The sequence below is a fragment of the Falco punctatus genome (genome assembly GCF_963210335.1).
Source record: "Falco punctatus genome assembly, chromosome: 3".
Classification (NCBI taxonomy): domain Eukaryota; kingdom Metazoa; phylum Chordata; class Aves; order Falconiformes; family Falconidae; genus Falco; species Falco punctatus.
This window is the reverse complement of record NC_137582.1, coordinates 75079506-75095850: the sequence shown is the minus strand read 5'-3', so window position 1 is coordinate 75095850 and position 16345 is coordinate 75079506. Positions and strand designations below refer to the sequence as shown.

The window sequence follows — 16345 nt, the reverse complement described above, 5'->3', positions numbered from 1 at the left end:
TACTGGTTTCTAGTCACTCTACTTGATAACAGATTGGAAAATAAGTCACCTTGGTAGGGTATAAATATAACACACCACTTCTTAGTTTCTGCAAGAAACTAATATTTATTAAGTATATTTACATTTTGCGCATTACTTATGCTTTATCTTTTTCTTTCAGCCTGCTTTTAATGATAGAATCCCTTCTTAGGACAGCTATTTAGGACCATATATTATTCTCTGTAATACAACAATCATTGACTTTTTAATTTACCTTCATCTATCATGTCGCCCTGACATCTAAATTAAAATTTTGCTGTCGTTTTCTCCTTTTCCCTTGTTTTGCCTATGTTGCCCTTTTATCTTTTATTGCTGTTTTCACAGTACTTTGAATCTAAGATGTTCTTTTTAGTGAATATACTCTTCTTGACTGCCTGGACTTTTAGTCTGGGGTTTTTTTATATCCTTTTAAAGTGAATTTGGAAAGCTATGGAATCACTTTCTGTCTTAAAACAATATAACTTTAGTGGATTTTTATACAGTTTTAGGAAGATAATATTCTTAAACTGTAAGTTACCCAGTATGTGGATTTATTGTATGCCTAATGCCTATCACTTAGAAACGCTTCTTTTTTCATTGGAAGAAGAAGCATACAATGAAACAGATTCTGTAATAACTACATACACTAAATAGACCAAATCATGTCCTAAGAAACACCTGCTTTACTGACATGTTTTGTGCTAATTCCCATTTCCAGTGTCTTTAGATGGCAACACAACACTCAGTTTCAAAAGTAAAGTATGAGATGAGCTATGAGAACTGGGAGAGAAAAAGAAAATTTAATTTAAGTGTAATACATGCATTTATTCCCATTATTTCAGCTGAACATTTTGAAAAATCCCCGTGTATGGCTTGATGCAGCTACCCAGATTTTCTTCTCTCTCTCTTTGGCTTTTGGAGGACTTATTGCATTCTCAAGCTACAACCCACCAAAGTAAGTATAATTACAATCTTTATAAATTGGCTAATTCTTGCTGCATTTTGTGCAATTTTCTGAGATTTTCAAAACACTTTCTTTCAGATATTTATTAAGAATCTTAGATTTTTAAAGGCTCTTAACAGCTGCTGTCTTTCTAAAAGGCCAAATAGATTTTCTAACAGGAAAGGGAAAAAAATCTAAAAAAATAAAATGTTTCCAGAAATACCTGAAATAATCACAGATAAAATACTGCCTTTTTTTAGTTACTTCACTTTTTTGAATGCTGTTTCTAGAAATGACTGTGAAAAGGATGCTGTGACAGTAGCAATTGTGAACAGCGTGACATCCCTCTATGCTTCCATCCCAGTTTTTTCTGTTTTGGGGTTTAAAGCAACCACAGGCTACTGGGACTGCTTGGACAGGTGAGAAACAGTGTTATAGCATGGTTTCAATGCCTAAACAGATAATGTGTTACTTGAACATGCATTTATAGAATTTATTTTCACTAAAAAGGAAAGGCACCTGTACGGAGAAGTCTAATATAAAAACAGAAGGTATTACGGCACTGAGGCAAGAATGATCAGGGTTAGCATTTGTAAGAAGCAAGACAGATTATAAAACAACCCATTAATCTCAGGGTAGCATCAGTAGTATTTAAAAACACAACACCTTTTCCTGTTCCACCAGATTCACTGGTACATTAAACACAAGTGGTGGAAATGGTCTTGAAGGCTGAACCCCGCCCCCACCAAACCAACAAACATTTTAGAGACTGTACCTGCATGAAGCACTCAGTTTGTATCTGAAAGACAGGACATTAAATAGCTTGAATATTTTCTCCTATTTTATACTAAGTTCCCATTTAATATTTTCCTTTATATTGTACAGAAAGTAAACATCACTTTCTAATAACATCTGAATACATGGCACAGCATTTCCAGCCACATCATCTGCAAACATTTAAACTAACGGTATGTCGGCTTCTCTGGCAGGAACATTATCAGTATCATCAATGAATTTGATCTTCCAGAAGAAAGCATCATGCGACAGAACTATACAGCCTGGATTAGTTTCCTAAATTCATCATATCCAGAAAAAATTGCTGGACTCAAACTGAAAAGCTGTGACCTCCAAGAATTTCTTGATCAGGTACCGTAACTGCTGCCAACAAAGTAATCCTTTATGTAGAAGGACTGCTATCTTCCTTTTCCTTGTAAGTGCTTATACTTTACTTGTAATGAATATATCATACATAACCATGAAACAAAACAGTTTTTCAAAATTTGAAATAATAACACTGCTGTAGGACAGTCTGAAATCAAAGCTGTCTGGTACAGCATGTAAAATTGCACATTATTATCACAAAACTAATCTTCAAATATCCTCTTACCTGGAGCCTACCATGGACACTAGATGCAGCCCTACTTTAGTTTACAGGAATAAGCACAACAAAAGAAACACATCTAATTAAAAGATTATAGGAAAAGGATGCTGAATGGGAGTTTTCTAAATCCATATTTAAGAAAGTATCAAAAAATCCACAAAAATGTTCACTGTTTGCCTTCAATCACAGGAAGGTATTCCTTTCCTCATCTTTCTATTCCCTCTTGTCCTCTCCCTTTTATTTTTCCTTCTCTTTGCACAAGATCTTACCAATATTTTAATTTTTTTTCTCCCAACTCTCTTCCCCCCTGCCAAAATACATCATGATCGTCTCCCTCTCCTTCTTTTCCCACCCTCCCAAAACATTTCCCCTATCACTAAATACACGTTCTCTGTTTACTTCTCCAGCCTCATTCCACTTGCTCCAGTGAAACCACCCAGCCCTCAAACTCTTATTTACTACTCACTCATTCGTACTACCTTATTACAAGTCCTTGCCACCTAATGAGAAGAGAATAGGGCCATTGTTGGGAGAAAGACTAGGAAAGAAAGGAGCTTGAGAAAAAAAGAAAATAAAATCAACGGACAGAAGGGTGGACACATTTGCTAGGGACAGAGTGTGCTGATGCACAACAGCCATAACACACAACAGCGAAACAGGCCATTTTGCTCACATGACAGAGAAGTCCAAGGACAACATTCCAGCCCCGACATGAGTCAGTTTCTGTTTTGTCTGGCTTCCTCTGATGGCACCCATTTCTGATTTACCGAAATAGATTAAAATTTAGATTTAGATTAAAAAAATCATATTTAAATATCCTTGTCCTTGGGAGACTGAATTCAAAGAATTCTGGCTTAAATTGTTGTTTTTTTTTCCTATTAGCCTTTTCTGCCCTGGTAATTATGGGGTTTTTTGCAACCAACAGTTCACCAACTCCCTTGCTGCTAGAGTGGCCATCATATCCTTACTTACATATTTTTCTTTCCAGCAGCTCTTACATTATACATTTTTAAAAAAACAAACATATTTAAGAGCATTAGCAAAGCAATTGTTCTTTCAATTACAACTCTTGACACACCTCTCTGTGCAAGCTAGAATTCTGCTCTATGATTGTCTACGCACCTCTGATAGACCATTTAAAATTAAAATCTCCACACTCTCCACTACCTGTTTTCACCACTGCTGGCTGCCAGAGCCCCACAGGCTGACCAGCACCCTTGACTCCAGGGAAGAACAGCAGCATATACACACGAGAAACTACATTTACACCATTATAATGCATATTTTTATCTGCTTCTGAATTCTGCAGAGTGTATCAGGAACTGGCTTGGCTTTCATCATTTTCACTCAAGCCATCATTCTCATGCCAGGCTCCCAGGCCTGGGCCATCCTGTTTTTCATAATGTTGTTCTGCTTGGGCCTTTCTTCCATGTTTGGGAACATCGAGGGAGTCTTCACTCCTCTTCTAGAGCTTCGAGTTATATCTAAATCAATACCCAAAGAGCTATTATCTGGTAAGGTATTTGCTTTGGTTTGTTCAAAGAAGGTGGCTTCTTTATAGATGCGCAAACTACCAACTGCTTCATAAATATCACAGAGCGATTAAGAATTTTAATATTAACCTAGCTATCTCATAGTGTTGGTAAGGGCCGTGGATTGTGTTTGCAGAAGATAAGGACATAGATGAGGTAGCAGTTACGGCAGAAGCTGTCAGATGACAGTATTATACTGCCCTTGCCAGTTTTTTTTCTTAGCTTGCAAGAGCTGTTTCAGTCTGAGAAAGCTTGTTAAATCGCTGTGCCTGGCGTCTGAGCCGTTGTTGACATCAGGAAGAGCCTTGTCTTTACATAAGCCTTTGGCACCTAAACAAGCCACTATAAGGCAACCACTGACATCAGCTGGTCTGCCATAACCACCTCCGCACAAGCTTACCACACTGTCACAGCTGTAAGAGAGGTCATTCACCCTTATTTCATTCAGGTTTATGCTGCTACAGATTCTTTCATATTTACTGTGAACAGGCCAAAGTTGAAAATTACTACTTGGAAACTGAGGAATGAGTGTGTGCGATCCTGTTCTTGCACCAAAACCGGCATCTTTTCAACCAGAGACAGTTACTGAACCCAACCTGCTCCTCAAGAACCAGACTCAGTGAGAGTCTAACAGATCCTGCTGTGAAATTGGTCTAGAAAAATGTGTCTAGAAACATTTCTGGTGCTTTGAAGTAATGGATTAACACATCAGCAGTGTGTCCTTTTAAATTCTTATGGGGACTACTGCTGGCATGCCTTTTTTAGAGTGTTCTTGTGGCAACTAAATTAAAACCTTCCCATTTCACAACTTTTTATGTAGAAACAAATTTATTTAAAACTTGATGAGGTAACCCTATTATTTTGAAATTGATTTTCCAATTGTGAGCTTTAGAAAAAAAAAAAGAGAGAGTCTGGAGCCAATTGTAGACAGCAACGAACCAAAGGCCATTTTAGAGTCAGAAGCAATTAGCGGCACAACACAAGGATGTACAAATTTATTTGCAGCCCATGTCTGCACCCAGCAACACTATCCCTCCTTCCAACTTTTTCTCTCAATTAACCCAAATCTGTACCTTGGCTAAAAGGGAACTGACCGCAGAGAAGTATGGTGAAACCTAAACCAGACACGCTGGAAGTTAAGGGATATACACATTTGTAGTTCTGGGCCCTTTGAGGAAATGGGGGGCAGAAATCCAGGGAGCCCTTACACTTCTCAGGTGCCAGCTGCCTGTGCTTTGAGCCCATGACAGGGAGATGAGATCAGGGCACTTGAAACTCAGTACACATCAGTGAAAAATTAACACAAGGCAACAGCATAGCACAGCCCAAGCTGTCTGCTGGAAGTACTAACAACTGAAGGATGCTCCTAGTCACAGGATTGCACTCCTCCTGCAACAGTGGTGTCTCTTGGCCAACACACGGGGGGGAAACTGAGTTTGGGAAGCGGTATTAGCTCCCCTAAGGAAAAAACAGCTTGTTTTAGCTCTGTAGAGGGAGAGAGTACAAAAATCACTAGAGAAAAACTAGAGCAAAAATAATTTAGAACAACGACATACTTACCAAGTTCAGTTCAACACTCCAGTAACAAAGATACCTTTTTTCTTTAGGTATAATATGTTTAATTTGCTTCCTCATTGCTCTGTGTTTTACACTGGGTTCGGGGAGTTACTGGATTGACATTTTTGACAGCTACGCAGGATCATTGCCTCTTCTAGTCCTCGCTTTCTTTGAAGTGATTGGGGTTGCGTATATCTATAAAATTAAAAGGTACGTTGGAAACATTTTTTTTTTCTCTCGTAAGAGACAAATGCATTTTCCTCTCAATCCACGTCTGTTACATACCAGTACACAATATTAACTTACTTCTGTAGCACTTACCAGTTCTGTGAATGTAGTTATTATACTTTGCTTCAAGTGTCCTGTATTTGTAAAACCGGAAGGACAATCTCTGCATAGCACTTATGGAAGGGAGGAACCCAAGTTTAAAGCTAGAAAGTCAACAACCATTGTAGTTCTTTGGCCAGGAGGAGTTACACTGCCTTTCTAATATCCTCCTGTTAATGCCCTTTTGTTTTGTATACTCTTGTATTTTTTGTTTCTTATTATTTTTCCCCCTCAAACTTCACAGTAGGCAACATGCAGTAACTCCCCCATGTTAAGAGGCTCAACCTGCACGCTGAGAATCTTCGCAGTCACAGACACTAACTAAATTCACTTTTTAATTTAAAAGCTTTCCTACATCCTCTGTAATTGTAAATGCCAGAAACCTTATCTCATTTTGCATTTAGAATAAACCTGCTGTCTCTACTCAGGGCCCTTGCAGTTCAGAAATTTCCCCAATTCTCAGTAAAGATTCATCTTTTCCCCTCTATATTCTACTCAGTTATATGTTGGGATTTCACCTTTCCACACATCCCTCTTGTTGCCCATATAGCTAGCCTCAATTTTCCACGATGCAGAAGTAGCAATAGTAGGTTTCACACGCTACCATAGATTCTGGATTCCATAGCACCTGTATTTTCCCTGTTGTGCTACTATACATACACTTTTTCCTCTTGTTACTATGGGATACGAGCATAGCCAAATCACTTTTTCCTAGTTCTCAAGAGATTACTTAATATCTTCACTTAGGTTAACAGAACTGAAGATAAAGCTGGTGTTTGAACACACCCACAAATTACAATTCCTATTCCAGATTGCAAAACTCTTTCAACTTGATAGATCCATGTTATCATGTAACTACCAAACTCAGAACCATACATCTACTGTGCATTCAACGTACAAAACTCTAAGAGGTGTATGCAAAAGATCACTTCCATGTCCAAACAACTGCCACTACTGACTGCGGAGGAAGATGGCTCAGGTGCAATAATCTTGTCCCTGACCCGATTTGATTCATTTGGTGCTGGTTGATTCAGATTTCTTCCTAACAAGCTATGTTTGTTCTCTTGGCAATTCTGTCTTTTTTTAAAAGGTTTGACTAGTTCTACAGAACTGCTGTAATATTTTCATCATTTATTTGCGCTTAGAAACTTTAGACTAGGTGCTCGCATAATGTAAACTGACAATGTAAACTGATCATTGATCCTTGGTAGTGATCAATAAAGACCTACTTTATTGATATTATTATTATTTACTTAAGTCTATAGGAAGTTATTAAAGAAGGGTATGCAATAGAAAAGATTTAGGGAGCTGTAGCATGTGTTTAAAACTCATGGTAAAAATATGAAAAAATGAAACTGTTACCACTCAGATCTGACATCATCATAAACTTGTCTCCTCTTAAAAGGTTCAGTAAAGATGTGAAATGGATGACTGGACGAAAACCCAATCTCTACTGGCAGATCACATGGAGGTTTATTAGCCCTCTGCTCCTGCTCGCTGTCTTCATAGCCTTTGTTACTCTTCAGATACAGAAGCCACCAAGCTATGCAGCCTGGAACCCTAAATATGTATGTTCTTGAGTATTTCCAAAACTTCTAATAAAAGCAAGAGATGTTTTCTCCCTTACCCGATCCTTTATAATCATTGCCATCTACAGCTTATCTACGTAATGCAGCCTGAAGTGATGCAATGCTTAGAATGAGAAGGCTCCAGTGTGCATAGAGGTTACACATACTAAAATGTGTTTCTGCTAACAGAGCCTCTTCTTGAGGCGTCCCGCACACTCCATGCTCCGTATTTCTTATGGATGCGCACAGAGAACTGTTGAAGTGTAATGTGTCTGTGAGGCACTCCATATCTGCAGGGGTTCAGAGGTGGAACAAATGCACGAGCAGAGCTTTAGAGCTGCATAACAGATACCAGAGATTAAACATTTCTTGGTGAGAACCACCAGTAACACTGGGGTCCTGATGAATATATGAACGTGTACTTCTGACAGGCAGACAGGGAGGGAGGCAGTGCTCTGAGGACAGTGTTGGCTAATTCAATACCAAAGACATGTCAATGCTGAGAACATTTGTTCTGGATGTCACTGTCTCATGCCAGTTGCAGTTCCCCCACCCTGCATAGTTTTGAAGATCTATTCTGGTCTTAAACTGCACAAGGATTACACAGCAGCAGTGTCTTCTCTAAAATCCATTAAGTATCTACCAGCCCAAAATAAAACTCACAGCCACAGAGTTGCAGAAATCGTGTTCTCATCGTTCTCCCAAAATATCTCTCATATAAATCTTCCCTATTTAGCAAAGAGCATGCTCAGTAATTTCTGAAACCAGGTAAGCTCTGAGTACTAACAAGAACAATCAGAACATAACTAAAAGAGGGTGAAGGTTTGATAACTCTTTGGGCAACCTCTGCATCCCTAGGAATATGTCACACTCCCAGCTATAAATCTTTGAAGCTGTAAAACATTTACAGCTATCTTTAGTCCCAACAAGAAGGGCATACAGAGGACACGGACACTGAATGCTATTGTAGAGCAAGAGTAAAACTTTTGCTTTCCTTAATATAACAGCATAAGAAAATGCAAATGGAAATTACAGTAAAATGGCAGTGCACCTACCAATTACCTCTTTTGCTTGCTTTTTTGTCTCCACAGGAAGGCTTCCCTATGAAAGAGGAAAAAGTTTATCCACCCTGGGTACTGGCCATCTGTGTGCTGTTAGCTGTCCTTCCTTGTGTGTTTGTACCTCTGGTAGCACTCTTCCAACTGATCAAAAAAATGCACAGAAGCAAGGACTCAAGCTTTGTACCACCAGAAGTGTTTTCATGTCAGGGGTCTAATAACAACTTCTCTTATCAAAAAGAATAAATACCCATTGTATCTAGCTGTAAGTAAAATTAAGACAGCCTTTGTTAGACGTGATTAGTTGTAGTATGGTACCATCCAGCCAACCTGGTTTATGCAGTTCATACGCCTACAGGCAATCACTAGCACTCTATAAGCAGTGCTGCTATGTTTCCTTTATTTTCAACCAATTCCACAACAGTTATTTTAATCTTGTCTGTCCCACATCCTGTCCTGAATCCTACATACAGACCAAGTACCAGACCCACTGCTTTAACCCTTTTCACGCATAACTAACTACACGTCTCTCTCCAGTCAGTCTTTAAACTTGGAAAGCCTGCTAGTTATTGCAAATGCCCTCTGTCTTCCTCCGCTTCTAAGAAAACCAGTCTGTTCCTAAGAATCAGCAACATAAAAATTGGAACACAAGCACCTGCAGTTTCATTCACTGACTCCCCTTCTGAGAGGTGTAGAATGGAAGCTCTTGTGCAGTGACTCTCCTTGTCCACTACACTCTACTTCTTGTAAATCACATTTAAATAGCAGTTATTTTGTGATTATTTCATATTCTCAAGCATTGCAAAGAGCAGAAATAAAGCACCGGAAGTTAAAAGAATGTAAATCTTTAAGTAAATCTGTAAAGTAAGTCTGAGTAATTAATTTTGCATGAATCTCTTACCTTAGCAGATTCCAGAATTTATTGTAGGGGAAAACAGTGTGAAAACAAAAGTCCCCATTTTTTTCCCCTTATTTTTCTCAGGCTGAATACAGTAACTGAATACTGTAATAAAAGCGCAGATGTATGGAAGCCTCTTTGTGAGCTGCAACCTTATATGACATGACAATGAAGTTAAACTTTACTCAAAACCAGGTTTTCCTGTACTTTACTGCAGATCCTGGCCACTCTCTGCAGTGACAGGAGATGAGGATTTCTTTTTCAAGCAACTTGAACAACCTGCAGCTTCTGAAAAAATACAAGGGAAAGTACGTAGGGTGAGTAATTAAGAGTCAAGGAAAGGACAGGAAGGTTAAGGAAAATGGAGTCTTGGGATAGGCTACACACTAGCAGGGCTTCACAATGGGCAACAGGGATTTTGCCACACAGTGAAGATGAATGAGACCAACTCGAACTCTGAAGAGCAGAGGCAGTTACCTGACTCCTTGAAAAGGGCACAAGGGGAACTGCAATCACGGGAGAGAGGAGGGGATAATTTTTATCTTGCTGCTTAAGGAAAGAGCAGCATAAAGAGAAAGAGATTTAAAGAAAAATAGGTTTATTTCTGGTTTAGATTTTTCCTTTTAGATTTAGTATCCTCTTCACAGAGCTGCTGCAACCTCCTGTCCTGCAACTAGCTTGAACAATAAGACTCTTCTGGAGCAGTGATGGTACTAGAAACAGTGTCATCCAGTCTGTCACACCGGATCCACCACAGGATCAAAAGAACACTGTGCCTCTGCCTGCTGGAAGGAAATGCACTGGGTAAACTGTGTGCACAGCAGTTGCCAGGCCACAGCCTCCTGGCCCTTCCACTATGTGGTATGAGTAGTATCACCTGCAAAACAATTAAGTGCCTGGGCTCTGCATGCTTTTATTTCTGAGAGCCATGGACTTGGCTAATGGTCTGTGTGATGATGTCCATCAACTCCCCATGGTTGCCTGCCAACAGCCCCAGCCCTTCAAGCCAATAGAGGGGCAGGTAATAGAAACACAGCTTCTGTTAGCAGAAACCTCATAAAGTTCCAAGTAAACTTCTTGATGTTCTGCAGCTATGCACTGTAAGGGCTCTAGACAATGACATGGAAGATTTAAATTGCCACGCTGCCTGTTGCAAATTAAATTTAAGAGGTTATGAGTACAAAAGGCTTCCACAAAGAATGAATAATAAGAAAACCCCAATATAATTGTGATTTTATATATTCATATAAAAGCTGTAAATACATAAATAAGAATTTTTTATTAACTCAAGCGTACACTACATATTCATGTCTTTGATTACTGATAGCTACATGCTCATTACAATCAGGTATGTAGAGTATAGGCAGCACGTTTATGTATTTGGTCAGAGATCTATTCTTAAAGAAAAACACAGCCAAGCAATACAGACACAAGCTGAGAAAAAAAATAAACTACATATACAAGACTTTCAAGCCTATAAACCCACCTCAAGTCACTGTCATAGCACCCTCAGACTTCTTGACTTTTGAGCTGCCCCTTCCCATTCACCAGAAAGGAAACTTCATGGGTCATCAGACATATGCAGTTCAGCCTGGGACAAGACTCAGGAAGAAGACAATTTTCAGTTCCAGTAACTACAGCTCATGGCAGGGAAATGCACCAGCTGAAGTTACTGTTTAGCCAAGGTAGGCATGTAGAAAATGTGTTGAGCAACTCTTGCAGGAACATTGTCTTTTCTGTTCTCAGTGCACTTCTGATGTGACCTCTACTGAGGTCACCTGTAGCCTCTTTCAGTAAAATTAGTGCTACAGTCTTCCCCTTCCTGTTCACATGAAGCACAGCCTCTTACAGGTATTTTTTTTCTCTTGAATAGCATGACTGACTTTGAGTAAGCATATGCATGGAAACACAAAACTGAATCTGTGCTGAAGTCTTATATACTAAGTGCTTTCTACTTCTGCTCACTCTCCCATCAATCTTTTATCTGCATATCCCATCAGACCTTCTTTGCTATAATACTCTGCTGTGAACTCATACTGTTCTCACAGACTTTTCTGGAATTGCTTAGGCTGTAAGGACAGCCTGGATTCTTTGGGGGTATATCTGTAAAGGACACATACATGAGTATAGAGATTTCAGCCTTAAGCAGAATCCATACCCCTAAGACAAAGAGCTCAAGTACCTATCAAAGGAAAAAGCCTTAGAAGGAGCATTACAACAGCACTATAAATAAAGAAGCATCCAAATTATAATAAAATAATAAACAGAAAAAAGCTGAAGAGAGAAAAGTATATTCCTCCTGGAACACAGGCAGTTCCCTATATTGCAAAATTTGATACCTACCTCAAATTGAGATTCACAGTCCCTAATCTCCTCCCAAAATGAAGAAGTGGGAGAAGGATGTGTTTGATGGACGCATCCACACGCTACAATTTTCTCTAGAGGGCCTTCTGTCAAATTCCTCCCTCTCAGCCCTGAAGAGAGAGAGACTAAAGATAAATTTTCAGCACTGTCATCCTTCCTCCTCATATAAAGCCTCCAGCAAGCAGACTTGCACAGTGGTTTGCAGCGTTTGCAATATAGGTTGCATAGTGCAGTCACACTGAATGGCTTCGCACTCAAATCTCTCTACTTACCTCCTCCTAAATATTGTGACAATCTTAACCTTCCCCCCAACCCTCAAATCTTTCGCAGTTTTCCCAGCTTTCCAATGATTGTTGAAAATCCACGTTACAGGTTCAGAATGCTCCTAAGCCAATTCTTTTAATATTTCCAGATTCAAGTTATTCAATCCCAAAGTTTCCTATCAGCAGTTGCTGTTTAACATACTACCTTGCTGCCAATTATGTAGAAAATATTTTACCACCACCATGTATCGCACTATTTAATCTAGAACAGCTTCATACAGAAATAGCCTTATGGAGTATTTCTACCTTCACAACAGTATAAACATCTCATTTTAGAGCATTAAGTCTATGCCACTGCTACGTTTAATCTATTCCTTACACATATACTCACAGCATTTTTTTTTCCAATTGTCGTAAGCCGCAGAAAGAATTAAGTAAAAGTTTCTTTACATTACCAAATTCTCCATTTGCTAAAACACATACTAGTTTCAGCTTTATTTTCACTTGCCTTCTTGAATGGAAGGTATTTTAAAATTAAGTCTTCTCCTGCGATTTCTGCATTGTATTTGCACCTGTTTATAAAGAGCCTTCAGAAACAGCAGTTACTGTTTAAAACTGATGACTCAGCAAGTAGTTATGGGGAAAGGCAATCATCAGCTCAGAAAACTGCAAGCATTAAGCTTTATGCATATTTATAAAATCATATCTTCAACCAAGACCACATCAGCAGTTTATATTATCACAGTATCCATTGTGATACCGAGCAAAAATGGGCTAATCCAAGCCACTGGTGAAGTTTACATTTCTTTCATTCTCCATGTTGCAGCATCCTGTGGAATCCACATAAAGAAGCAACTGATGCTGGAAACAGGACCTTAACTGAGCCTTAAAGTGGAAAAAGCCACATCCTTCTCTAGAAGGGAGCGCACTGAATGACATTAAAAACTTCTGTCTTTAACATTAAAACTTACGAAATAAAACATGTTTTGGCTTACATGGGAAAAAATCAAAGTTCAAGGGCTCAGAAGCAAATCTACCCGTAACTACCTTGCTCTTGGACGGTAGCAGAGAGGTTTTCTTCTAGTCCTCCCAAGCCCACCTGTTTGTGATGCTTTCTGAAACACCGACCAGTTCAGCGCTGCTCTTGCTCCAGTTATCTACCTCGTTTATCCAGGACACTCTCTGAACACCCTGCAAGCTTGCCTTGGGACATCTGTTCACTGCAGAAAAGCTCTCTGCTCTTCCCAGGGGGCCATCCTCCCTGTATGGATTTGTGTTGTAGGATCCTGGCTCATGATGTACCCTTTCAGGCTGCCCAACCCCTATTCCAGACCATTCTTTCAAAACAGGCATGCTCGGTGGCTCCCAGGAAATAAGCGGGCTCCTTTGCCTCAACCTTCTCTGAAGGTTCATGCAGAACACAAGGACCAGGACAAATTAAGCAGGCTTTCATCCCTACTGCCACGCACCAGCACAGCCTTCTTCAGCATGACACACAAAATGCACAAGGCCCACACAGTAAGTGGTAAAGAGTCAAAATGTGTATCACCCACAACTTCTACAACGGGGAGGGGAAGTGAAGCAGGAAGCAAGGAACGCACAGCTGAAGAAAGTCCAGGTGAAGGATGAATGGCCACAGGTAGGAGGAACAGCTTCGGCCAAAGTGCAAGAAGTTCTCCAAGTGCACGTCTCATCCCTGCCAAGGCCCTCGTTGGAGCATCTTGCTGGCTCTTCCTGCCACATGATCCAACAAAATAAAGCTTCCTGAACCACCAGGCCTCTCTTACGCAACACTGCCCATGATAGTGTTCCCTCACGCCAGTACCACTGCAGAACATTGTGGGGACGGAGGGTTTTAAATGTTTGAGCGGCTGGCTGGGGAGCAACTGGGCTGTTTTTCACCTGCTCTCTAATCTAGTAGGAGCCATTGTTCTATGGCACTGTTTATCTTATTTTTATCTAACAGTGCCACTTCACAGAAAGAAAAAAACCCAACTTGTATGACTGACTGACTATGTTTTGACAGTTTGAACTGAGTTACAATGTTAAAGGACAGACTGCAATACTGCAAATCAGCTTCTAGGAGCTGTGTTATCAACCCCTGTGTGGTGGTTGTCTGTCAATCCTTTGAGAACACCTACTGAGTAACACTGCCTACACTATGTTTCACTCCAGCAAGATAGCCTCCATCTGCTTTGAGAAGACCTCCCAGTAGCTGCTATTCAGCCTATAACAGGGATAGAAAAATATCTCTACCTTAAAGCAATGCAAATTAAACACACAAGCTTGGAAGAGGGGAAAAAAAACTACGTACAGGCAGGTTTATCAAAGCAGCCACAGGGCAAAATTCAGCTGTGCACAATGCATCAACACCAGGGCTAGACACTACTTCAGTAACATTAGAGCCAAAGGTAAAACCTAAATAAAGAACAAGAAATGCAAACAGAAAAGGCATCCACTTGGTGTATTATCTAATCAAGAACTTTTGTTGTGTAGGCACCACCATCTTTCTGTACATCACTGTATTAAAAATATCACCAAGTACTCAAAATACATAAACCATACATTAAATACAACCAGCTCTGACACTGAAATTTTGGCATATTTGTTGCATAAAATTTCTAACCTGTACATCTTGCTAGGTAGTGCCATGAAATGCACTTGCCTTGTGCAAACTGTCTTTCAGGACATAACACAGCTGGGGAGGATGTTAAAGATTACTATAAAATAAAGATACTGGAGACAAGTAAATGTTATTAAAATTAACCAAACAATTTATTATAAAATAGTCTGCAACACAGAGAAGCAAAGAACAGCTCTTCAGAAACAACACACTGAAACAAGAAAGTAGATCTGTTCGTACAGAACATAGTTTAATGACGCCTTCTTCAAGAAGATGGGAATTACTGAACAAAACCAAGTAAATTACTTTGAATAGCCTGTGAATTTAAAGATAAACACAAACAAGAAGGCATTAACAAAACTGTATGCTCTTCTTAAGTCCTTGTGTGGTACCTGAGAAACAAACATGAAAAACTTCTGAGTGAAGTTGCTTTTGGTCCACTTTACCAAAATAAACTACAGAGAAAAGTCATCTAAAAACACAGCATTTATTTTCAAACCTGGAAGAATTATGAAATAAACTTCAACCAGTTAATCCATGATAGTTTTGAAATCTTGAGTAACAGATGGTTCTGTTGCCGCCTTCAGTAGTGCCATAGTATCCTTTGGGATCTTCCTGCGTAGCTGCATCTTACCTACCAAAATATCAGAAAAACATCATTACTACTGCAAGTAACTAACAATTTTGTTTTAGGGAAAATGCTAATAAAGTAATGAAATCAATACTAGCTGAATCCAATTAAAAAGTTGGAACACCTGGAATGTGGGGATATAAAAAGCTATGATAAAATATACTACTATTCATCTGCCCTTAAATCAGGCTAATAAAAAGGTTAAAAATCATACACGAAAACACTAACAAACTAAGAAAAACCAGAGCAAAGTCCTTCTACTATGTCCTTGTTACACTTCCTTTGTTTGAACTTAAGAATTTTGAAATTTTATTGAAAAGTGTAAGACCATTTATTGAGTAACTGTATCCACAAAAAAAAAAAAAAAAAGGCCTTCTGTCAAACTACAGTTACTTTGAAAGACCCTATTTTGAACAATGGACACAAGGGCCAGGTCCTTATCTGGCTGCTGCTGTTTACCTACAGCAGGAAGGTACGCACAAACTGTTCCTTTGCCCCTCTGCTTTGAGATATGTCATCAAAGTAGCCTATACTTGGAACTGACATACACAAAAAAAGATTTAAACAAAATAATGTGGAAAATGCACCTTTTGCTGTAAGACTGGCAATAGCAATTCTCTCTGTTGTTTCCTTGTAAGAAAAGAGAGGCTAACTCGAAAGCCACCCTTATAGTGGAGTATTTTGGAGACTAAACAAGGCTCTTAAGAATGCAATTTTTTATAAAAGGATATAAAATTTTTTAAAGACAGAAGATCACTGAGTCTATTCTCAACAGAATTCTAGACAATAAAAAGAACTTTTTCAAGACTAGGAAGAACATGTAAAATCCTAGCAACAGTTTGAGTCCATTACCTAAACAGAGTTGGCAAAATTGTGCATGGTGCAGAAAGGGCAGAAGTGCTCAATAAACATCTGTTCTGTATTTGGAAATAAGATAGATGATGTATTTATATCTTATCATGATAAGGAAAAACTCTTGCTCCTTTCCCCACTGGTCATAATAGGAAGGATGTTAAACAGTAACTATGTTTTAAATACTTAACTGAAGAATGATGACTGCTCATACTGACAAGCCCCTGATGTTCATATTTAACAGGTTTTGGAATAGTGGGAAGAACTTCCTCCCCAAAACCTGTGAGCTTGGTATTGATTCCCACAGGGAGTAATGGAAGGGCACATGCA

General features: G+C 39.2%; 2 protein-coding genes across 2 annotated transcripts in view; one reads left to right on the top strand and one right to left on the bottom strand.

Annotated features, from left to right (window-relative positions):
- Window positions 1-9809, top strand: part of LOC308060014 (sodium-dependent neutral amino acid transporter B(0)AT3-like) — a gene marked incomplete at its 5' end in the record, with an annotated part of 28803 nt that extends 18994 nt beyond the window's left edge. Inside the window, 7 exons of the mRNA XM_080378191.1 lie at window positions 861-973; window positions 1252-1380; window positions 1951-2107; window positions 3652-3856; window positions 5482-5641; window positions 7164-7326; window positions 8418-9809. Of these exons, the coding sequence (XP_080234317.1) occupies window positions 861-973; window positions 1252-1380; window positions 1951-2107; window positions 3652-3856; window positions 5482-5641; window positions 7164-7326; window positions 8418-8630 (1140 nt within the window). The 3' untranslated portion in view covers window positions 8631-9809. The remainder of the gene's footprint in view (window positions 1-860; window positions 974-1251; window positions 1381-1950; window positions 2108-3651; window positions 3857-5481; window positions 5642-7163; window positions 7327-8417) is intronic.
- An 81-nt stretch (window positions 9810-9890) lies between these two features.
- The window catches only part of TERT (telomerase reverse transcriptase), a 46070-nt gene continuing 39615 nt past the window's right edge, over window positions 9891-16345 (bottom strand). The window contains exon 16 of the mRNA XM_080378144.1: window positions 9891-15166. Within this exon, the coding sequence (XP_080234270.1) occupies window positions 15063-15166 (104 nt within the window). The 3' untranslated portion in view covers window positions 9891-15062. The remainder of the gene's footprint in view (window positions 15167-16345) is intronic.